The sequence below is a fragment of the Podarcis bocagei genome (assembly GCF_964188305.1).
Source record: "Podarcis bocagei genome assembly, chromosome: 4".
Classification (NCBI taxonomy): Eukaryota; Metazoa; Chordata; class Lepidosauria; order Squamata; family Lacertidae; genus Podarcis; species Podarcis bocagei.
This window is the reverse complement of record NC_138128.1, coordinates 41,872,466-41,896,199: the sequence shown is the minus strand read 5'-3', so window position 1 is coordinate 41,896,199 and position 23,734 is coordinate 41,872,466. Positions and strand designations below refer to the sequence as shown.

At 41.0% G+C, this 23,734-nt stretch overlaps 1 protein-coding gene across 2 annotated transcripts in view; it reads left to right on the top strand.

Annotated features, from left to right (window-relative positions):
• NGEF (neuronal guanine nucleotide exchange factor) overlaps positions 1 to 23,734 on the top strand; it is a 64,201-nt gene that overhangs the window by 20,007 nt on the left and 20,460 nt on the right. Inside the window, exons 3-7 of one of the 2 annotated variants that reach the window (XM_081191222.1) lie at positions 939 to 1,278; positions 3,892 to 4,021; positions 12,851 to 13,084; positions 13,943 to 14,085; positions 17,763 to 18,037. In XM_081191222.1, coding sequence (XP_081047348.1) covers positions 1,014 to 1,278; positions 3,892 to 4,021; positions 12,851 to 13,084; positions 13,943 to 14,085; positions 17,763 to 18,037 — 1,047 coding nt within the window. In that variant the 5' untranslated portion in view covers positions 939 to 1,013. The remainder of the gene's footprint in view (positions 1 to 938; positions 1,279 to 3,891; positions 4,022 to 12,850; positions 13,085 to 13,942; positions 14,086 to 17,762; positions 18,038 to 23,734) is intronic. The other variant, XM_081191223.1, reaches the window with a different exon arrangement.

Here is a 23,734-nt window from a genome sequence, read left to right as displayed (position 1 = left end):
AAGAGCAGGGGAGTTGGCTCTCGGCTATAATCATCCTGCCTTGAGAGATTATTGAAATTGTACATTCCTGAAAGAAAGAGGAAACAGATCAAACAGGGTAGGGTCCTGGGCCCCACTGACAAAACTTTGGAAGGTGTTATCTCAGCTAACAGCTGGGGGTCATCCAAGACCTTATCTAGTCCAGCAAGGCCTATAGAGCAGTTGCCTCACTGAGGAGCTGGCTGTGGCTACTTAAAGGATCCTTGTCCAGTTCTGCAGGTGTCAGTCTAGAGGGGAAAGAGGAGGTGCCAAAGGTCCTTCCTGAGTAGAGATGCTTTTATTTTCCTTAGGGTAGCATAAGGGGTCAGGTTCTGCGATCATTGCACTTACTAATCTCCATCTAGATCCTTTTTGGTGCTTTCTGTTTGTACCATATGAATAGACAATTTAAATGAAAGTGTAACATTGTGTCTTCAAGGGTGTCAGAGAAGACCAAATGTTTCCCATTCAAAAATAACTATTGCAGAGGAATTTGGAGTTTAGCTTGAATAGTTTTTCAAGGTGATCATGACCTATCATGTCCCGATGCAGTTTTTTGAAAGCATGATAACTCTAATATCAACATTTAAATTAATGTTTCAGACAGTTTGATAACACCTGTGCCAATAACAATGAACCATAATCAGGAACATCCCCTAACCTTCACCCTTGCCATCCTGTGTGTTTATGTATCTCCAGCTGAAGATTACACTTCCTGCATCTGATGAAGTAGACTTTAGTCCATGAAAGCTTGGGTCGTAATAAAATTTGTTAGTACTTAAGGTGCCACAAGACTGTTCATTTTGCTGCAACAGAATAATTAATATGTCTCCCCTCTGGAAATTCTACATTGATATAGATGAAAATTTTCCTTTTACTGTTTAAATAAACTTTCTTACACTTTGTTTTTAATTCTAAAGCCAAGAGACCTGATGGAATTTATAAAGGTTCCTCGTTGTCTGCTTTGGTGTTATTAAACAATCCAACTTGTTGCCATGGAGACAGAAGAACTAGAAGAGGTGGAAAGACACAGTAGGAAATCAGTCCATGGTCATTGGAAGGATAGTTCTTCGCAGGCAGTATCATGCGTGGACTTGATCTGTGATGATGAGTCAGAGGCTTCTGACCATGTGACTGAGAAGGAATCACAGACGCACTACATTCCGATTCGAAGAAATTCCAGGTACTACCGCTCCTTCAGACTTCGGAACAGAGGGAAAGCGAGGAGCAGCAGAGAGGTTCAAACTGAAAGTGTTGAAGGTAAGTAGTCTAAGTAGTTACTCTCCCTTCTTTGCCCATTGAGACTGAGAGTTATGGGTAAAAGTATATAGCAAGGGTTGGGGGAGAGGGTTTACAGGAAGAACAGCGAGAGACTTCTTAAGACTCTAGAATCTGGGTCCCTGCCTTCATACACTGGCTGCACCTACTGGATATCAAGTTGCTGCAAGTCTAAAACTGCAAAAACAAGAGAGGAAGCCAAACGGGATGAGATCTGATGCCATTTCACTTACAATGAAGCTCTGTTTGGTTGGCAAGACCCACAACTAAAGAAGGAACGAACAGCAAGAACAAGCAAAATATTTCATACAAATGATAGTGTCTACTGGAGCAAGAGACATATTAACAGCACAATGCTAAACAAGTTTACACACAAGTCCATTAATAAGTGTGTTTAGACTGCAACCTTGAGAACCAAACACAACAAGATTATTGTTGTCTAAACCACACAGCAAAGTAATTAATAATACTTAGCATGTCTATAGCACGTTTTAACCATTCAAAATTCTTCCTCTACGTTATCATGATGATTGTTGTGCTTCTGCCAATAAACTTTTCTTTGACGCCAGGTAAAGACAACTTTTGTTGGCATAGAAATGGGTTTCTCACCAAAGAGATAGCTGTTTTTTGTTTCTCCTTCTGGAAATGAGCTTAGATAACAAATTACCCCATCCTAATGCCCTCTCACAGAAGACTGGGCCCATTCTTTCTTGCAATATAACACACAAGGTAAGTCTCTTCCCTTTCTCCAAGAAGATATCACAAGACTAAAAACTTCTACTTAATATGCTGCTCCAGTAATCGTAGTATGGTATATGGACAAAATGAGCTCTTTTGTATGCTAGGGCAGACATTTCTCCACCCAGTGAATGCAGTATGCAGCAAGGCTAACAAAACAGATTTTCTCATCGAGTCACCTGAGCTCAAGAGAGCCTCTGCACCAAGCTTGGTGCTGATGAGGAGAATCTGACCCACACACAGCACAGATTCATAACAACTGTAGAGAAAGATATCACTGCCTGTTTTAGTCCCAGCAGAATCTATTCGAAAACAAGCTGATCTGCTACAAGTTACAACTTAAATCTGTGTAGTCTGACCAGTTGCGGTCCTACCTACTCTCTGCTGTTCCATTGCTTAAGCAGCAGCTGCTCATCTAAAGAACTAGAAGAGGAATTCATGACGTCCTCAGAAGACTTTATGAAGAGCCAGGGAATCTCTCTTTCACCTAAGCTAACATTTATTCAGACAACTAGCAGAGAATTATCTTCAGCCTTCATACCTCAATGGGTACTGTGTGTCCCTGTAAAGCCTAAATCTTGGGCATTTGGAGAACCTCATTTTGCGGCACTAACTAAAGTACACGGACAGCAACGATGGGTGAGCTCTTTTATCTTACATTTGAGATCTCTGATGTATTGTTTGTTTACAGAACTGAGCCAAGCTGATCCTACTCTGTTTATGTAGAACTGGGTCTGGGCATTTGCCCCTTGCACATGGGCTCTGTGTTCACCTGCCCCCTCTCTTATTTTGGGGTTCTGGTGAGAGAAAGCAGTCTGGAGCCAGTTGTGGTTATGGGTTTGTCCTCCTATCCCACCCACCCAAATGAACCAGTGAAAAGGCTGAAAGGGCAGAAGTAGCAGCATGATTAATCAGCTGCTTCCTGGCTACAATGTGCCCCAGTATCAAGGTCAAATGTCTCATACATCAAATAGCAGACTGGCTCAGGATTTACACTTTGCAGGTAGAAGAGGGTAGAGAAGGGCAGACAGAAAAAAGCTCCACAATCCATTGATAGAATGAAATTTGTCACAGAAGAAAAGCAGAATGGTAACTAGAAATTGTATGTAAACTGAATATAGTTATGTAACAAATAGCTGGGGAAAGCTGGGCTGCTTATCACTAATTTCTTCACAAAAAATATTTACTTGATCCCCCCATTAATCCCGTGTAAAAATGCTCATACAAAAATGTTCAGTGCAGCAACCATAATAGCAATCAATGCACTGTCTGGGAGAAATGCTACATTTTCCAAATAAAAAATACTGCATTTGCGAAATGTGATATTCTTGCTACGTGAGTGTATCCATCAGACACGAAAGTGTGCAACAAATGAGGGAAAATGCATATTAACATCAAAGTACATTATGCTGGTAAAATGGTAAAGTGCATCATTTTCATTCCCATCCTCCCAAATTTTAACAAACAGCCATGAATCAGATGAGATCATGTCTGGTTTCTTGTGGGAACTTTTTCTGGCTCATTTTGATGGAAGCATGTAGGACTTTTGTCATTCTGTTCCTGGAACAAAAAGCTAATTTAAAGCCAATGCCTGAGAACATATCTCCGAGCCTTCTTTCTCAATAATGAAACTAAGTTCTAGGAAAGCTTCCAGGAAACTAAGGGCTGGGATTTCTGCAAGGTAACAGCCACAAGCTTACCTATATATATATGTATCAAGTAGTCATGTTTTTGTAAAAAAAAAACACACCGTGAAGAAATGAATCAGCCACAAAACAAAACTCTCAATCTCTCTTTTTTCTTAACTGCAAATATTTTATAGAACTGACAGAAAACATTTATTTCTTTATTTCAAAGCCTCACTAAAAAATGGTAATACCAGAAATGAGCTTATGAACAAAGACGAATTGTTACGCATATTTCACAAGGGCCTGTCTCTACATGTAAAACGAGATATGACAGCCGCAGAAGAACAATGGTTGCAAAGGTAAGGAAGAAAGCAATTTCCCTTGAGATACAGAAGGCAAAAAAAAGATAAAATGGGTTTTAAATGAGTATCAAATGGATTGGTCAAATTGCGTGCAGCACTTTCACATTTATTACTTTATTCTGCAGGTTTAATTTTTCAATTACTCTATAAATAAGTACAGGCATCAGTTGCTTGTTTTCTTTTTTATGCAGCCCTTGTGGGATAATGATGGCTATAGGCTGCTGTAGAGCTCTTTCTCCCCAGTTAAGAGAGGTAGCACAGGAGCCAGAGGCCTTCCTGGTACAGCTATGGAAAGCTCTGTGAAAAGTATGGGACAAAAATTGGATTCTGGGCATGAGGGAAGACTCCACAAGGAAGGGTGTTTGAAAAAGGGTGAGGGGCTGCCAGCTCTGCAGGCAAGGGTTGACATAACCAAGCTCCTAAGCTCCACGGGGTGCCGCAGAAAGAACGTAGGTGGTCAGGGGAGCCATGGACTCAAAACAGTTGGAAAACCTCTGGTTCAGGAAGTGGCAGTTCCTTCTTAATGGACTATCCTCTCCTCCCCAACCTCTGTAGACCACATACATTGCAGAACAAAGTGTTGGCCACAGACAAGCCTATCATCTATTTACAATCAGAGAATGTTAGCTTTATAGCTCGATGAAAATGTTGACCCAGTGTGTGGCAGCTGTGGAAAAGGCAGATCCCATGCTAAGGATCATTAGGAAAGGAACTGAAAATAATACTGCTGATACCATAATGCCATTATATAAATCTATGCTGAGACTGGAATACAGTGGTACCTCTGGATGCAAACGGGATCCGTTCCGGAGCCCCATTTGCATCCTGAGTAGAACGTAACACGCAACTGCGTGTCTGTGTGTGCACGGGTCGCGTTTTGCCGCTTCCACGCATGCCTGTGATGTCATTTTGAGCGTCTGCGCATGCGTGAGTGGCGAAACCTGGAAGTAACGCGTCCTGTTACTTCTGGGTCGCCGCAGAGCGTAACCTGAAAATGCTCAACCTGAAGCATATTTAACCCAAGGTTTGACTGTAATGGAATCCTCAAAAAGGATGAGTTTTCCTCGCGTCCTTTGAATAAAACCATTTGCCCACCTCATTTCTAATTCCTTTCATGGAAAAGGTCTAGAAAAAGGCAACCAAAATGATCAATTCTTTTATGAGGAAAGGTTGCTTTGGTAATGGGAGAAGTTCCATGTGCCCAGTCACTTGGTGGGTGTTCTATGAGTGCAAGCAACACTCTGCTTGTTCCCTTCCACACCACTTCTTGACTGTTATGGGTCATGGAGTACAATCACCTTGTATTAAGATTTGTAAGCTGCTTCATGGCTAAAAGCCACCAAAGTCGCATACAATTGGATAAAATAATGATGTCCCAGTTATCTGTTTAGTAAGGGGAAGAGAAGGGGACTCTGACTACTGCTGCAACAGAGGGTGGTAGTATCAAGGCTACTGTATTCTTGAGTAGTTGTTTGAAAAAGAATTACTAAAGATTTCAAATATTTGCAAAATTGTTACACCATTACGATGCAGAAAGCCATTAACTTACTGGCACACTAGGTGAAACTATTAAGCCTAAAGTTAAAATACAGCAAAAAAAGAAGCAAAAAATAAACAAATTCTGCCTACGCAGCTAAAAGATAAATACATAATATATATCATGCTCTGAAGGTCAGCAGACGTAGGCTTTATTGAATTCACCGGGGGCATTAATCCTAAAATAAAGCATTTTGTAGATAAAAATACCATGCAGTATTTCCTTCTCCATTTCAGATGTCAAAATATGAGTGTCTGTGACCACATGAACATGTTCTGTCTTTAAGCTGCTTCATCTTAAAGATATCTGATCCCTATCACATATAAAGTTTTGCTTTGATTTCAAGATCAAGGCCGGATTGGGATTCTGCTGTCTTAAACCCAATGGTCAAATGATGATCAAAACTCCACTTCCCATGCCCCTCCCACCCGCCTCACCTCTGTTCCCTCCATCATTTTCTTTTAAAATTGTGTTGCAAATAAATGTAATCTTAACTATACTCTGGCACTGCACACACAACTTGTTTTAAATAATTGGTAGTTCTGTATTAGTCCTTGTAAGGAAGCCCTGCAACATGCTCCCTAAAAATCTTCTGTTCCTGATTCATTGACTAGTTACAGGAATAAACAGTCCAAAGTTCATACATACTTGGCAAGTCCAGAGAACTTTAGCTGCATGTCACATTTACTGCAAATCCAGCCCAGTAACCGCCTGTCCCTGCCTTGAATTAAAGACAAAAAAACCCCCTCAGTGCCTTCAAAAGAAAAAGCTGATTCCTCTTGTGGTGTTTTTTTTAATAATGTATTTGCCCACAAAAAAGTAAGGACAAGAAAAATGCTATTAGCCATATAAAATTCCTGCATGTTATTTAGAGAAATGGCAATGCCACAATTAAGTATGCAGGAATCCTCCTTCCCAATAAAGTTATGCTATATATCCCTAGCTAAATGTTTCTTTCCACATAATTCCCCAGATGTTTTGCAAAAGCAGGAGTCTCCAAATTTGACCTGAACTTGAAGGCAAAATTCAGTGCCAATATAGGGTTATGAGTTGACCCACTCCCCACTAAGGAAGTTCATTAGACTAAGGACTAAAGTACAGCATCTTGGCAAATCTGTTTCTAACATTTCCTTTCTTGCAGAGGGAGGAGGCACAAGGATGCTTTCCTCCAGCAGGGTTTACTTCAGGTTTCAGAAACAAGACAGCTAGGAGGAATGATTAAAAATGGCCTAGGGGCAACTGAAAGGAGACTTGGCAGGCAGGGAACTGCCTCCCACAAGCTGATTCTCCTCTGCAGTTTCCCTAATCCAGTCCCTAAATTAGCAGGAAAGGGAGGAAAGGGGCTAGGAATGTGCTGTAGGAAGGAATGTCCTGTAGGAATGTCCTTCAAAATCCCTTAGATGATTCACTTGATTTGGACTGTCCAAATTCACCTCCAAATTCTGCTTTTGGCTGACTTTAGTAACGATTCTTGTTACATGATATAGATGGAAATGTTCTCATTAAAAAAACAAACAAAAAACCCACCACAAATATTTTAGCATAATCTGAGGTATATATTTCCTCTTGGTTTGAATAAAAATTCCTTAGAGGAAGTTTTTAACACCTTGTAGGTTGTTTTTTCCACCCCTTCTAAAAATTTATATCATGACAGATATAAATGAACTAACCTCAACAGCTAAGAGCTACAGCAAATTACATTTAGCAAATGTAAATAGGATTTTAAAATGTAAATAAGCTGTCAGTTTCACTTTTGCATTGGAAAGAAAAATCCCACATACCTGAAATACACAGGAACTGATGTCAGAAGTAGCCGAATTGTGAAGGAGCTTAAGGATTTACATGCAATCACTGGGGGGGGGGGGAGGGAGAGAGAATAAATGAAGATTTTAAAATATGTATTAAGAAAATTATTAGGAGACTTTGAGCTTCTCTGCTGAATTATTTATATAGGTCATATTTAAGCAATTGTATAGGACAGAATCCAGGCAAGAGCATCATAGCTAGTTCAGCTTTCCCACCTCTGCCTTACTCTTGAGAGCTATATTCATTCCCTAAATCTATTATGGATGGGTAGACTATCACATTAATGTCACTGACAAGTTACTTCATATATCATGTAATTGTGGGATAAGATCATGCAAAAAGAGATGCCTTTGGCTTTGCATAAAAGGGTAGGGTAGATCTGGAGTCAAAGACAACCATTCTTCTAGAAGCACTAGTTATACCAATTTAATTACTTTTTTGAGGTGACTGCTATCTAACCTGCAATATTTATGTATAATAGAATTTAACAGAAAAAAATGCATTACAAAACCGTAAAAAGGTCAACCAATTTAATAGTACATAAACCAATTTAGCAGCACATTGTTAAAGAACTTGGCCAGATGCACTGAATTGTTATAAATGTAAAAACTAGGCATCAGTGAATTGAATTTTCCATTAAAGTGTACTCAAGTGCAGAGATTAAAGTTAACTGATCACTTTGCTCAAAAAATGTGTTACTGGATGATAACACTGGAAGAAATAACGTCACAATTCATTATTATCCATTTGTGGTACAAAGGAGTAATAAGGCATTTTAGAAGTAATTTGTTCAAATGCAATGATGAGATAGAATCTTTAAAGAGATCAAGTATCCAAGGTCTAAATAATTTTAAATTAGGTATTGGAAACGATCCTGCTATATTTTGCTGTATTGTTTTTCAACAGATACCTGGGTAGTTTCAAATCCAATCTTCTACTGTGCACATTTTTATTTCTTCCTCTTTACTGTTTCTTCCCTTTTAGCTGGCAGCCCATTAGCACACAACTTCTATTACTACTTTTGCTTAATCAAAGTCTTCCTACTTTCTTTTACCTCAGAAAGGAACACACCCGTTCCTTTCCTGTACACACCCGTTTCCCATTACCCTATGCAGTACTCCTCAAAACCCAAATTCAGGTAATAGACACTGAATCCAGGTTATGCATTGCAGTCAGGTTGATTCCTGGTTCATCTAATTGGTTCTTCAGTTTATTCATTTATTTAGTAAAGGATTCCTTTCTACATAACCTTTGCACGGCTTCACTCATGCCTATAATCTGACATTGGTTCTAATACTGTATCAGGATCGACCCCCACAAGCCTCTCTTCCATCATATATGTGACTTAGCATTATCTCTGCAGGAATGCTGGCAATATTATGAGGGAGTCTTCATATCTTGTGACTAGACCATTAGACCAAAATGCTGTTTTTCAGTCTTTTCTAGTAATCAGTGCTTTGAATTGACTGCCAAATTTGAAGTTTCTATATTTTGTGGAAACACAAAGAATTTGGGTACCTTCATCAGTGTAAGTGAAGCCCAAGCATTTGTATGGAGATCTACATTGAATTAACATACAAATCAAGAAGCACAGTAGCCATATTCAATGAGTGTACAATTCAATATGTGCTGCAAAATAAGTAATTACTTCCCAGTCACAGAACCTTTAATTACTAATACAGAGATTCATACAACCTTTTCCTTTGAGCCACCTTTTTCAAATATTAAAGATAGTGGAAATCTGGCTCTGATCTCCTGCTGAGGGATTGAGGTTTACCACCACAATTTGTCTCAACCTGTCCAAAATTTACATAAGACCAGCCTGCTGGATCAGGCCAGTGACCCATCTAGTCCAGCATCCTGTTCTCACAGTGGCCCACCAGATGCCTGTGAGAAACCTGCAAGAAGGATTCCAACACAAGAGCAGCACTCTCCCCTCCTGTAGCTTCCAGCAACTGATACTCGGAAACTTTACTGTCTCCAACTGTGGAGGCAGAGCATGTCCATCTTAGCAATACAAGACAAATACGGTACCTTTATTGGCATTGCAAGTTAAGACATTTCAAGTCCATGGGATAAATTAAAAGGGACAGTAGTGAGGCTGTTGAGGGTCACAAGGCACTCAATTGTTCTGCTTCACTCTGTCTATTCCCTTGAGGGATGATTCATTAAGAACCCTTTCGGGTAAGATGGAGACAGGGCCATCTTTAGCAGATGCGGTGCCGGGGTGCAAATATCTGCCCAATGCCCCCAAATTACCATGGATAGTCGGTCAATTACCATGGATCCTGCCGATTGAGAAGCATGGGTACCCCCCACAAAAATTTATAATTCGGAAAATAACTGGATTACATGAAATGTATTGTTATAATTTGGACTAATTGGTTTGGTGTGTTTAATTTGGTAATATGAAACTTAATTAAAAATATTAAATTATTTTTTTTACCATGGATAGTGTTGGAGTGGTCACAGCTGCACACTGCCAGCCATCCGGGGGGGGGGGCGCAACTCTCCCCCATGCCACTGTGGGACAGCGATCCTCGCAGAGGCTTGGGAGTGAAGTTGCACCCCTCCCAAGCCTCCGCAGGAATCGCTCTCCTCCCAAGGAGGCTTGGGAGGGAAGCTGCACGCCCGCCAGCCTTATGGTTGGCGGGACGCAGCTGGTGGGCGTGCAGGGAAAGGGGAGTCGCCGGCAAAGCTGCACAGCTCCCCCACTTGTTGGGGCGCCCCTGAGAGGCCGGCGCCTTGGCGCAACTAAGCCCTATGGGAAAGACGGCTCTGGATGGAGATTAAAAAGGAAGCCACTGAGGCAGTAACGTCCTTGTCCCTGTCCGCTAGGAGGAACCTCATTTGGCTCTCTCTCAGAGCCGTGGGTCGCAGGCCCAGCATCTTGCTCAGCATCTGTTTGCGGAGTTTGCTGCCACCTTAGCTAGCGTTCATCAATAGTGCTCTCCTCCATGAATTTGTCTTATTCTTTTTTAAAGCCATCTAAGTTAGTGGCCATCACTGCCTCCTGTGGGAGCAAGTGAAGAAAATCTACTTTGAATCCCTGGCCTCTTCATACTCTGTCTCTCATACAGGGTGAGTCCTTTAAAAGAGGCCCTGTGGATACAGAGTACACATGTTCCATGGGGCCTCTTTTAAAAGACTCACCATGTACTAGGCTGTAGCTACCCACAAACTTGGGCAAGCACATATGCCCCTCTATACATAATGCTTCAAGAAATGTACAATGTTCCCACATGCTCATGCTTTCTGTTTTTCCTCAAATGCCCCTCCCACATTATCATGTCCTAGGCCTAGGGTGAAGAATCTCAAGTTTCCCATCAGCAAGAATATTACTAGGGCTGCCTCACTGAAATTTCTTCAACTTAACCATCCAATATTTACTTCCATCCACTAAAATTAGCTGACTGGAACATAAAACTTATCCAAATGCCCAACCCACCCTGCCCTGCCCCTTTTATGAGCTGCCAAACCCCTCAAGTAGCAAAATCATTTTAACCTTACCACCACCCCTTGTTTCTCAATTGCACATACAATATGGGTCAAACTGTGTGCTCAGGCAATACCTGTATACAGCTAATTTGTTCATGTAACTTGACCCAAGTGGATACCAATTTAAGTGAAATAATTTTATCCAAACTGTTCTAATACAGTGTGTGTGTGTGTGTGTGTGTGTGTATCTAAAATATTAAAGTATAATTGAAAAATAATTGACTTTTCTTTAAACCCAGGAATACAGATATAGGTTATGTAACACCATTGCCTATATTTCATAATTCTTATTTCCTACTGTTTGCATAATTTTCAAAGAGGCAGATGAGAACTAGCCTTTATACAAAAGGTGCCCCATTTCTGAGTTTTTCTTTCAGTTCTCAAGTTTGGCATAAATACCTAGAGGAAGATGTGTTTGCTCCAATTTGGCACATGAAATAGAAATTCAAATGCTGATGTTTGAAAAATATCCCTGAATCAGAACATATAACATTGAAATCCAAATCAAGAAGGGTTTTTGTAGCATGTATTATTTTCCTGTGTTTGTGTGGAATTTCTGCAGAGGTAATGAGGGAAGAGACTGCTGAGATTTTCTAAAATCCCCAGAACTGACATGTCTTTCTGTAGTTTAGATCTGGTTATCTTTGAATTTTTGGATGACAGTGCATTCAATTATTAATTTTCATTCTGTAAAAGTAAGTGCACCAAAATAGAAAGAAATAGAAGAAAATAACTCTCCTCCTACACTCCAGCTTGCAAGAGAATGCAAACTGGACATCAGATGAACACTGTAATCTCTTTGCTGGATCAGAGCTAACATCCTTATTATAATCCAGCATTGTGCCTTCAGAGTGGTCAGGCAGATAGCCCTGAGAAACTCATGAGGAAACCTATCTATTGTTGATTGCCTGCAGATATGTTCTCTTGGAAGATGGATGTCTCATTTTAGCTATCATGACTTATAACAAGTGGTAGACTTCTATAAATTGCACAGTCCTAATAAGAGGCTAACTTCATTCAGGATGAAAAGCCATGTCAATTCATGTGGCAAACGCCACAAACCGTATCATTGGTTGAACTGCTGTAGTTGGAACATTTTTATATGTAAACCACCTTGCGTTCCATCAGGGGAAAGGGCAGGGTATAAACAAATATTTAATAATAACTACCATTATTGCCTGATTTTCCACGCGAAAATACAAAGGGGGATCCTGAACATAAGCATGCAATGAAAGGGAGGGGGGGGGACTAAAAGCCTTCCTTTTACCATTCCGAGTGTGACTTGTAAGATCATTGAATCCTTTATAGGGTTAAGTGTTTCCGTTAACAGCCTTATACTAATTGTCTGTTGCACAGGAGAGCTCTCGGGTCCAATCCCTGGCACTACAGGATCTCAGGTGGCAGAGCTGACTGTACTGAGTGAGACCTTGGAGAGAGTCTGCCAGTCAGAGAGGACAATAATATAGGCTAGTTTCTAAGGAGCGCTCCCTCCCAACCTCTCCCAAGTGTTTCCCAGACTCCTGGGGGAAACAGGTGTCCGCTCTTCTGCGTGGAGATTACCTGTTTTGCAGCGGTGCGCGCGCCTCTCTTTGCCTAGAGATCTCTTTTGGGGGGCGGGGAGGGGGAGGTCTCGTTAAAGACCAGTGCGCAGGGGGTGGTTGGGGCTTTCTCTTGAGTTTTGGGCGCAGCAGCTGCGAGGGACTTCTCTGCCTGCTGCTGTTCTCCACCGTGTGCGCCCGAGAGAGTGGTCTTTCTTTGTGGACAGGACACAAACTGAGGGGGTGTGGGGAGGTCATTTCGCCTTCTTTAGGAAGGTGGCTGTTTGGGGATTGAGCGGAAGAAGTGGGCGCTCGGGAGCTGCTCAGGAGTAATAAGGCGAGGGAAAGCGCAGAGGGGGCGGCAGTGGCGGCGGCGGCCTCCCTCCCCCTCGTGCGCCACCGACCTTTCTTTTCTCTCTCTCTCTTTTATTTCCCCCTCCCGCGCAGGCTGCTCCCTTCCTACCCCGGTTTCCGTGGCAACCGCCCGGACTCCCCCAGCCCCGCGCCTGCTGCGGAATCGCTCCGTAGCAGTAGCAGCCGCTCGCTGCAGGACTCGCTGCTGCTGCCGCCGTCGCTTTCGCCGCCTCGCATGGAGCTCCTGGCTGCCGCGCTCAGCGCCGCCTGCGCCCTGGACCATGAAGGCTCCGCGGAGAGCGTGGCCGGAGCCCGCCCGCCCGGCAGGTGAGCCAAAGAGGAGGAGAGCCCTTCGCCCCCCATAGAGCAGGGGGCGCCCCCTTCGACGTAGACCTAAAGACTCGCGAGCGGGAAGTTCGCTGGTCTTGGCGCCAAGCCGCGTGCCCCGCGTGCCTGCCCGCCCCCTGTAGGGAATGTGGGGCAGAGCTCCCCTCTGGACTCCCCCGCAGGCAGGCACCCGCCGCCAAGTCCGGAGGCTTAGCTTCCAGGTCTCCTCGAGGCTGCCCTCCTCCATTTCTCTTCCCGTCCATTTCTCGGACGAGGGAGCGAGGGTTAAAGCAGCCGCTGCCCTCCCCGCCTCGCCCCAGCTCGGCCACTCACTCCCGCGCTTCTGAGTCGGGGCGTCGAAGTGGTTCCCTCCGCCCCTCCCCTCAGTGCTGTGAGGGACCAGAGACCAGAACTTCCCGAGGTGTGTGTGGGGGGGGGTAATAGCACGCCAGGGAGTGTGTGTGTGAGCCCCGGCACCTCTCCTTTTTGCAATTTTATCATTGCACCTCCCTAGGAAAGGTTGATTCCTCATTTGCCCTCCTTTCCGTTGCCCCTCTTGAACCCCATCCCTCCTTTCCTTTCGCCTGCTTCACTTCAGCAGGGGCTTACTGGATTTTTCCTCTCTTTCTGGGAGGGAGCCCAGTGTGCTCAGTTTCCAGGGACCGTGGCAGTGAGGGCGTGATAGATCCCGGAGTCAAATTTTAAGTTTGGTTTATTTACCTTGGTCCCTTTAAGAGCACTTGCAGCCCATGTAGTCCCTTGCTGTGAGCCCGAACTGATTCTGCCAGTAGGGTGGGAAGGAAACAGAACAGGCATCCATACTCCTTGGTTTGTTTTTGTTGTTTTTCTCACCCAAAGTGAGTCTCCTTCCATGGCTGGACCAGTTTCTAGTTCCGAAGAAAGCCCTGTGCATCCCGACTGCCCGGCTGCTTTCCCCGAGGCTCTGCAAGTGATTCATCCCATGACAGCTGACTCTTGGAAAAACTTCATTGAGCAAATAGGTAAGACCAACACTCAGGCTGCAGTTGTGTGTGCTACAGTCAAATGTTCCTCCTTCTGGGAAAGTTATTTTTCTTTTTCTTTTAAAATGGTATTGGTAGTGTGTGCAAATGAATCTCACATGACCTTAGCCCGTGAGTCATATCCACCTCAGTAAGACATCCATAGGATTGTATGGATGCATAAACATCCATAGGATTGTTGCTGTATTATATATAGCAAAACAGAAGGCAGAAGAAGTTGGCTGCACATTTCCCACTTTCCATAAAACTGGATAACACTCTTTGTTTTTCTATGGGTGAAATTAATGAGTATGTGTTCATATGTCATTAAGAAACATAAAACACACCAGAAATAAATTTGAGATCTGTAAAAACACCTTCTCCACCCCAAAGACCCTTGACACTTATGAGCAGTATTTTTGGAGGACAATTTTTCCTCCAAAAATAGGCCATCTAAGCAAGATCGTTTCAGAGCATTTTTCCTGAACTATTTAAGGCACCACCAGCAGCAGTATATGCTATCGTTTCTCATAAAAGAACTGAGCTGGCTGTCTTTGCTAGCATCTTACCAGCTCTCATCATCCTTATGCTTGTTGTTATCACTTGCAGTGCGGTAGTGTTCATATTGGATGGTGTAAATAAAGGGGGATTTTGAAGTGGGGACCAAAGCTTGTCTTTCCATGACAGCAGTATAAAAAAGCCCCACCCCATTTTACATTCAAGAAAAAGATATCTGGAATATCTGAGCAAACTGGTAGCATATATGAGTATTTTTGATGATCTTCTGGTTTCATTCATACAATTGTAGAACTGGAAGGGACCCTAAGGATCATCTAGTCCAACCCCCTGCAATGCAGCAATATGGAGCTGTCCCATTAGGGGACTGAACCGGCAACCTTGGTGTTATCCGCACCACGTTCTAACCAGCTGAGCTATCCATATCCCTATAGAGGCATAATTATATCTTTTCAATATTATGACTTGTTTATTAGCTCTCTTGAACTTTATACTGCCTGACCAGCAAATAGTTAAGGTATATGCTTCTCTTTCAGAAAAGAAGCCTTCTCGTAGTCACTATATATATATATATATATATATATATGCAGGTTTTGGTGTCTTCGGGTGTCTTCCCGTGTAAGAGTTGGGGTGTCTAGGCGACGTTTCGACGAGGTCTCACTCGTCATCTTCAGGCTGGTGCTTTCGGCTTCTTGTTACTAGAACAGAGCAGGATCTCAGTGTTTGAGTTCCTATAAATACTGTTGAGGGGGTGTGGTATATAGCCTCCAACGTTCTGGGCAGAGAGGAAGTTCCCAGGTTAGTGTGCCTTTTCTTCTTTTGTTCATTAATTACTTGAGGGATATCTTGAGTGATTTCTTGAGTGATATTCTGAGTACCACTTAGGAGGGTCATTAGGTGTGGATTAGTTGCTAAAGCTTTCGTGTCTAATCCACACCTAATGACCCTCCTAAGTGGTACTCAGAATATCACTCAATAAATCACTCAAGATATCCCTCAAGTAATTAATGAACAAAAGAAGAAAAGGCACACTAACCTGGGAACTTCCTCTCTGCCCAGAACGTTGGAGGCTATATACCACACCCCCTCAACAGTATTTATAGGAACTCAAACACTGAGATCCTGCTCTGTTCTAGTAACAAGAAGCCGAAAGCACCAGCCTGAAGATGACGAGTGAGACCTCGTCGAAACGTCGCCTAGACACCCCAACTCTTACACGGGAAGACACCCGAAGACACCAAAACCTGCATTCCTGTACCCGTGAAAATCTACGAAAGCATATATATATATATATATATTTACTGTCTCCAGCCAAAATCACTAAAGTATTATTTTCCCCCATCCCATTCCTTAACCATACTCATGGTTTAATGCTAAGCATAGCCTTGATTATTTACAAAAAAATAATAATCAGCTTTTGAAAATATGTAATAACATAGTTCAAGTGGAATTATGCAAGTATAATTTCACTAGAACAGCACAATGCATTTAAGTGTAATCTCTCATTTTCAGTTAAGTGTGGGAAGCTAACAGGAAAGTACATGGTTTCCAAGGTACAGTTTCTCCTACTGCTATTTTAATCCCATTCTGAATAGTGTTCCAGAAAGAAGCGATTACTGAATATACTTACACTATGGGAGAAAGCTCGTTCCTTATACCACTTCCCCATTATAAATCATGTGTATTATCTAAGATTATAAGCTAAATATAGTTTAGTATACAGAAATATACAGAAATATTAAAGTACTTGACACAGAGGTTTGTGAAGCAGTTCATGAGTTACAATTTTGATTTTCTTTACATTAGGTAAAATGTAAAATTGTACTGAATTGTACTGAAATAGATATACTTTTTAAAAAGTCCATTCTCTGCTTACTGGAGCTGAAGGGAAAGCAATTTTAAATTGCATTTAACTTTCAAATGAAGGGAGTGGCTCGCAAGAAATTAGCACAAACTGGTGTTTTGATTTATTTAAAATGGGATTTACAGTTTTATCTGGTGCAAGATTTTATTCTCCTCTTATAGGGCAGGCCTAGTGAAAATCCAAAATAAATTTTGTCAAACGCTGTGGTATTATTGAAATCCCATAAGAAATAGTAGGATTTGGTTATTATTGTTACTATATATTATTACTATTTTCAGTGGCCTTGTATGATACTAATTATGAAGTATTCCTCATTTTTCTGCACATCCTGATACACAATTGCAGGAGCATTCTTGCACTGCTAAAGTTTGTTTTTTGAAGCTAACGTAGTGTATTATGGGAAGACCTTGTATCTCATTGCGAATCGTGGGATACTACAGGTTTCATTATATACTCCTTCATTGTCAACAAGTTGGTGAAGTTTCTGGATCAGATCAAGTGAAAATTTGAAATTATGTTCTCTCAGTAAGTCATGTCCCTTGCATCCGTGACCAGAACATTGGTTAGCAGAAACAAAGATTGCTTCTAAACTATTATTTGCAAAGCCATTTCAAACCATGGTTTAAAATAATAGTTTAGAAGCAATTCCTGTTTAGAACTAGCCAAAGTTTGTCCAATTTAGACATCACAGCAGGCTATGATATTGCAAACCATGAAAGGCAAAAGAGGGAGAGGACTATGTACCCATGTGTCCAGGTCATTCCTAATCTCCAAATTATACTCTAGATTTTAGACCAGCATGACAACTGACCTTGGCCTAAGTTGAGCTCTTCTTTATTGCTATTTGGTGGCTTTAGCTAGTGTGCAATATTTAGTCCTAGATATGTCTAAGAGACTAGAATATTGCAGCCTAAATGGGTGGGTTTTTTCATGCTCAGATTGAGCAGCGTATTTGGGACTGGGGAGGAAATTTCCCAGGTTGGATAGGCTAATGACTCTAAGTTTTGGCTTTTCTTTTGCTTGCATCAACTAGAGCTATTTGTTCTGCAGTGATCTTTCAATGGCTTGTATGATGATACTGATTTAAAACACAATCCTGGAGACTAGGTATTTGGAATAACTACTCTAACATTGTTTCAGATTCCAGCTTTCCTTTTTCTAAACTGTTCTGGCTGAAGCAGCCAGGATAGACAATATTCAAAATTTGTGCAGTAGCAACTACTGTTGCTCGACCAGGACATGGCTCTGGAGGAGTAGACATTCAAAGAACAAATCTGTGTGCTTTGGTGCTTTGTAGGGCTTTTGTATCAAGAATATCGGGATAAATCTACACGTCAGGAGATTGAAACCAGGCGGCTGCAGGATTCACAGACAGATGCAGAAGAGTGCACAGCTACTGAAGACACAGCATCACAGACAGAAGCCACAAATACTGAAGAAAGCAAGGCTGTTCCCCAGATATGCTTGCTCAGGAATTCCACTTCCAGGTTTAATTTGTGGCAAGATCTTCCAGAAGTCAGGAGCAGTGGTGTTCTGAATATTCTCCAGCCAGATGAGATCAAACTTCAAGAGGTAATACAGCTTCAGGGAAGGGTGGATGAAAGGAGCATTGCACTGCTGACATTTCAGTGGAAAACTCTGTGGGTTGACTCATTTAATGCAAAACAGCACAGTTTAATGTTAATCTCATTGATATTAGTAAAGCGATTGTTTTGTGAAATCTTTAATTTACTCTCCTTACTTTTGAAAAGTCATGGCCATCCTGTTTTTTCTCAATCCCTTCCTGTTTCTGCCTCTAGAACAGGGTTGGGCTGCTATAGTAACCTTAATGGAAGACAAAGTCAGGGCTAAAGTTGCTAAAACTGATAATGCAAGTGTCTTTAAGTTCACCAAAAGCAATAAAGCAGACAAAAAGGCATGAGAGGGCTGTAATAAACTCTACAGAAGTGTGAGTGAAGGACCATTGGATTATCTGTATATTCTTCTCCATGCGTGGAGATGGAGGCTTTCTCACTGTGGTATATAAAAAGCTCTACTGTCAATAGGCTGTTAGGGCAACGGATGGACACATTCCCATTCTTCTGGTACAGCCTTAACAAGCAAGAAAAACTGTACCAGCCCTGAAGGTGGCATAGCAATTTTGCTTCCCGTTGAATGCAGGGGGGGGGGGCAGGGAATGAAAGAAAAAACCAAAACCAAAACTGATAACCAGGTACAAAGAAAGAGAGTGAAAGGAAAAAGCTGCCTCTAAATTTCTGTCCTGGGTGGTATGGTATTGAACTTGAACCTTCCCTTTCATCCTCAACCTCTATAAGATTGCTGTTAGGAAGAAAGAAAGAAATTGCAGAGACTGCAAATTAATTAAATGCATCAGTCCTTATTGTGAAAGATGTTGGAAGAAGCTCCCTTTCTTTTATTCAGAAATGACAGTTTTTAGATGAACTGAGAAACTAAACCATAATTTACTCATTCACTGGGAGTGGATGGCTTTCACTAAAGAGTCCTTCAAAATCTCAAATGATAGAATTGTTGATCTTATAATCAAAATACTACACATAACTTATCACTTAATTATTTAATAATTAGGAGGTAAACAATGTCATACCGTTTTTTTCAGAAGCATGCCAGAGGCTCCAGGAAATTATGAACCAGTCAGAAATTTCTGTGTAGATTGCCTTAATGGTTATTTCCACCAAACATCTATTCATTAATTTTTCATTTTGGGCTATGCATCTTATAATCAAAGTAAAAGCAATAAAATGTAAGATATGCAGCAAAATAAACAAGACAGAGAGCTAAAAATAGAGCCAGCCAAGAGAAAATAATAGAGCTGTTGAACGTATAAAAGAAAAATCATTACTGGGGGCGGGGGGAATCAAGGGGAAGTTTTAATGTTCGATGTTTTACTGTGTTTTTAATATTCTGTTGGGAGCTGCCCAGAGTGGCTGGGTCAACCCAGTCAGATGGGCAGCATACAAATAACAAACAAACAAACAAACAAACAAACAAACAAATAATAATGTAGCAATTTTAATACCTGGGTGAAAGATGCAATTTCCTTTCTTCTGCATAACTATTAAAGGTGCAGAAGCCCTGTTTTGTTTAGTACGTATTTCACCAGCTGTTATACATTGAAGTACATATGCTCTTCAATATGGATAATCCAGTGAGCACATTTGGAATACTCTGTATGGATGTAGTCATCTGAAAAAGAATATTTAGGAGCTGGAGGAAATACAGTCTGCAGGTTTTTACTGTGGTACAACGAGTGCTGGGCTAAACAGATCTTTGTTTTGATCTAATGTTCTTTGTTTTGATTCAGTAGAGTCTTTTTAATGTGTGGAATCATACATAGTGTAAATGCAGAACAGCACAATGCAATTGTTGGGAATTCAGAATTCAGCATCCTGAATATTTCAGCTGCTATCGTGGTTTTTAAAGGAAATTTCTAATCTTTATGGTTGTACACATACAAAATAGGCTTAAAATGGTCAGATTTCAGCTTTTCTGGGCACAGCATTTTGGTTACCTTGGTGCATTATTTTTAATGGTGGAGAGTATGCATACTTCCACAAGGCACTAAACTGGGGCAGTCACTATATACCGTATGTACCCATGGTTGACATATAGCTGCAATCTTATACGCACTTACCTGGGCATAAATTTCATTGAACTCAATGAGGGTTATATCTGAGTGGTGGAATATGAGTCTGGTGTTTGTCTGATGTTATGCCTTGCTGCCAAAACTGCAGGATTCCTGCAGTTTTTTTCCTGTTTTTGGCTGATTTTATTAAGTCTAAAAATAGCTGAAGAGTTGTAGGAGTAATGACAGGCTCCTAGCTCCAAGAAAAGATTTTAGCTCCCAGGAAAGGTCAACCATTTCTTATTTACACTTTGTACGACCAGCCTGAGCGTTAGTATCATTTCCTATTTAGTAATTCTTAGTCTACAGATGTTTTAAGTTCAAAATCTGAGAGCTTTGAAAGGCAGATATTCTGGAATTAATGATGGTGATTATTTTCTTCGCCTTGCTTTTCATATCATAACTGGGACAGATTGAGCTGAAGTATGGCTTAATTTAAATAGCTTCGTGCCTTATGCTTGTTTATAGTATGTGCTGCAGTTGGAATAGCAAATTTTTTAACAAGTCTATTAAAGTATAGCAATTCAAAATGAATAAATGTCAATAGAGGCAGAAGAGATGCTAGAGCCATTTACAATAAATAGCAGAGTAATACTTGTGAAATAAATATGTATTGTATAAATATACCAAAAAATGCAACAACCCAAAAATGGTTGTTGAGGTGTTGATGTTATTTTAAAAAACAAAGTTTAAAGATTTTTTAAGAAGGGGCGAGAACTTGACATAGAAGTATCCTTTTCAGTGACATTATACATAACATGTTCCAGCCTAATGAATATGTCAGTCAAGAGACGTGGTTATACAGGTCCAACTTTTTTCAAGGCCATAACTTAAGACACTGTGATGGTCCACAAAGAACAATGAAACTAGAATGGTGGCCTATAGCAACTTTTAACAAATTTTTGTTCTAGATCAGTTGGCATAGGCAAACTGGGTCCTCCAGATGTTTTGGGACTACAACTCCCATCATCCCTAGCTAATAGGACCAGTGGTCAGGGATGATGGGAGTTGTAGTCCCAAAACATTTGGAGGGCCGAATTTGCCTATGCCTGTTCTATCTAGGACATGAGAGCTTCCTAGGATGGAGGATGAGGGCTGCTTTTTGTTTGGTGGGGGGGAAAGAGCCAACTTTGAAAAAGAGCTATTGCAATGAAGTACAGTAATCAAGGGTACTGTTTAAGGTTTCATAGGGAGGTGCATTTGTGTTTTTTTTAAATATATCTTTATTAATTTAAGATACATATATGAAAAAACAGACGGACAAACAAGTAAACAAACATACAAACAAACAAACAAACAACAAAAGAATCAAACAAACCACCACACTATAAGATACATCAAGATTAATATAACCATCATCATATATACTCCTGGTACTGAAATCAATTATAAAACTTATAGAGAAGAAAATTTAAAATGACTTCCAAGCATTTGTTATTTTTTATGCCTCATAATAACCAGATGTGGTTGCCATATGTAATCTGGCACACGTACAGGGGAGCTGACCCAAATGTTGGCCCTAATGGCAACAAGAAAGGTTCTGGCTACTCTGAAATGGGTCAGCATTGAGTCCAAGTGGTACATTGACAGCACTGGCACAAGGAGGCTCTGGAACTGACTGATTAAAATGATGGGAAATGAGGTTTTTCTGGAGTGGGGTGGCAGTTTGCTTTCAAGCCTCTTTTATCCTATCCCACTAGAGAGTGCTGACAGCTTCTAATACTGCACCTATTGGGAACTATTTACCCTTGTTTTACGCAGGGTGGCATTGAAGCAATTGTGGCTCAGGCCTTTATGCGTACTGCAGCAACTACAGAACGAGACGGAATTGGTGTGCCCAACAAAGATTTATACCTAAAACTGTACAGGCCATTCTTAAAGCAACATAGGCAAATTTTGGTTGAATGAAGCTAAGAAAAGGGAATTATACTGATTTATAAAGTGTCAAAAGACCATAGGCAACGAAAAATGAATTGGAATGGATGTTGTGTCCTCAAGCGATGGAAAAAGTAAACTGCTTAGAAAGTAAGTGATAAAGTTATTTTGAAAAGGTTGACAGAGGTGAATCTATCACTATCCATATTAGATGAAATAGTGAAACACGCACAAAGGCTGAAAGAATTGACTACGCATCTGTAAAGAAAGCGAGCAAATGTTTGCTAGTACAATGTTCCTAAATCTAGATCTGGATCACCATATTTCTGTTTTTAAGCCTGTCCAAACAGGTTTTGGTGTGAGACAAAGCGGGGGGAATTAGGGATATAGGTTTCCAATAAACACAAATGCTGGTTCTAATTGAAAATTAGAGTAACTGCACAAGATAGTGGGCTGAAATATTTTAAACTGCTAGGGGTTATAAGGCAGGAAAAGGAAAACTAATGGAATACTGATAAAAATGACTATATCACTGATGGATAGCTTTAATTATCTAAACATCTGTTGAGAATGAATCACCAATGTCATTCTTGAGCTATATCGAAAATAACTGAAAGATGCAGAGGAGACAAGCCAGAGAGAAGACATTACTCAGGTTCTTGTACTGGTCTAGCATGGAGAATGTGACTGTAATGGAGAAGACTTGGAACAACTATCTAGCAATTATAAGAATTCATAAATGTATTACTATATCGTAAAAATACTTATTCATGATGATGCTAAGCACTGAGCTGTTCAAAGCAGTGAATGAGCTTGAAGGCCAAGAACACTTCTTTTGGCAATTCTAAATATGTTTCTTCCTTCTTGGTGATTTTAGTCTTAATACTTTGTTGTACCCCATTCCAGTTCACATCCAAACTCTGGTCTTTGCTGTGTGCTTTGATTTAAAACTTAGTCTCATCCTGGACTTGCAGCATTATTTTTCCCTGCCACAGAGGATTATCTTTGGAGGAACACATACATAAGATACTTCACCAGAATGAAAATCAAAATAGATTTTTGCAGGGAAGTATGTGAAAATGAGGCTACTAACAAAGACTTTCCCTCCTACAAAAGTCATGTGCATTTTCCACCAGTATTTCACTACAGAAGACAAATGTTATGTAAGAATTGGAACTTAAATGTTACATTAGGAGTTGGTCTTCCTTTGCTGCTTTTTCATGACTGAGTGAAGTTATGCAAGAAACAGATTAATATGAACATTTATTGAATGTTTTTGGAAGACAAAACTATTAGGGAAAATTGATATATTCAAAATGTTGCTTGTAGTGTTGTACCACATTTTTTGCACACCACTATTTGTTGAAGTGGAAAGTCGGGTGTCAAAAGCTCTTTTTTAAATGCCCTCCCTTGGTTGTTGTTGGGTTTTTTGCAGTTTGGCACTATTTTTCCACTAGCAAACACGATAATGACGCAGCACCATATAGCCTGTCAGATTTAGCTGTGTGACAATGTCACTGACAAAGTCTTTGCAGTGCCGTCACTGATTGGAGAGGAAAGAAGGAATGAATCCCTGTTGTTGCCAAGGAGATTGGCAAAATTCACATTCCTTGCTGTGCTCAGTTTTGCCTCTGTCCCCCCCCCCCACTGGCATGTGGCCCCCAGAATGTGGTGGCCCAGGAAGGAATGTGGTCCTCGTGTTCCCCACCCCTGTTACAATATCTTCTGCACAATTAGAAAATTAAGTATTT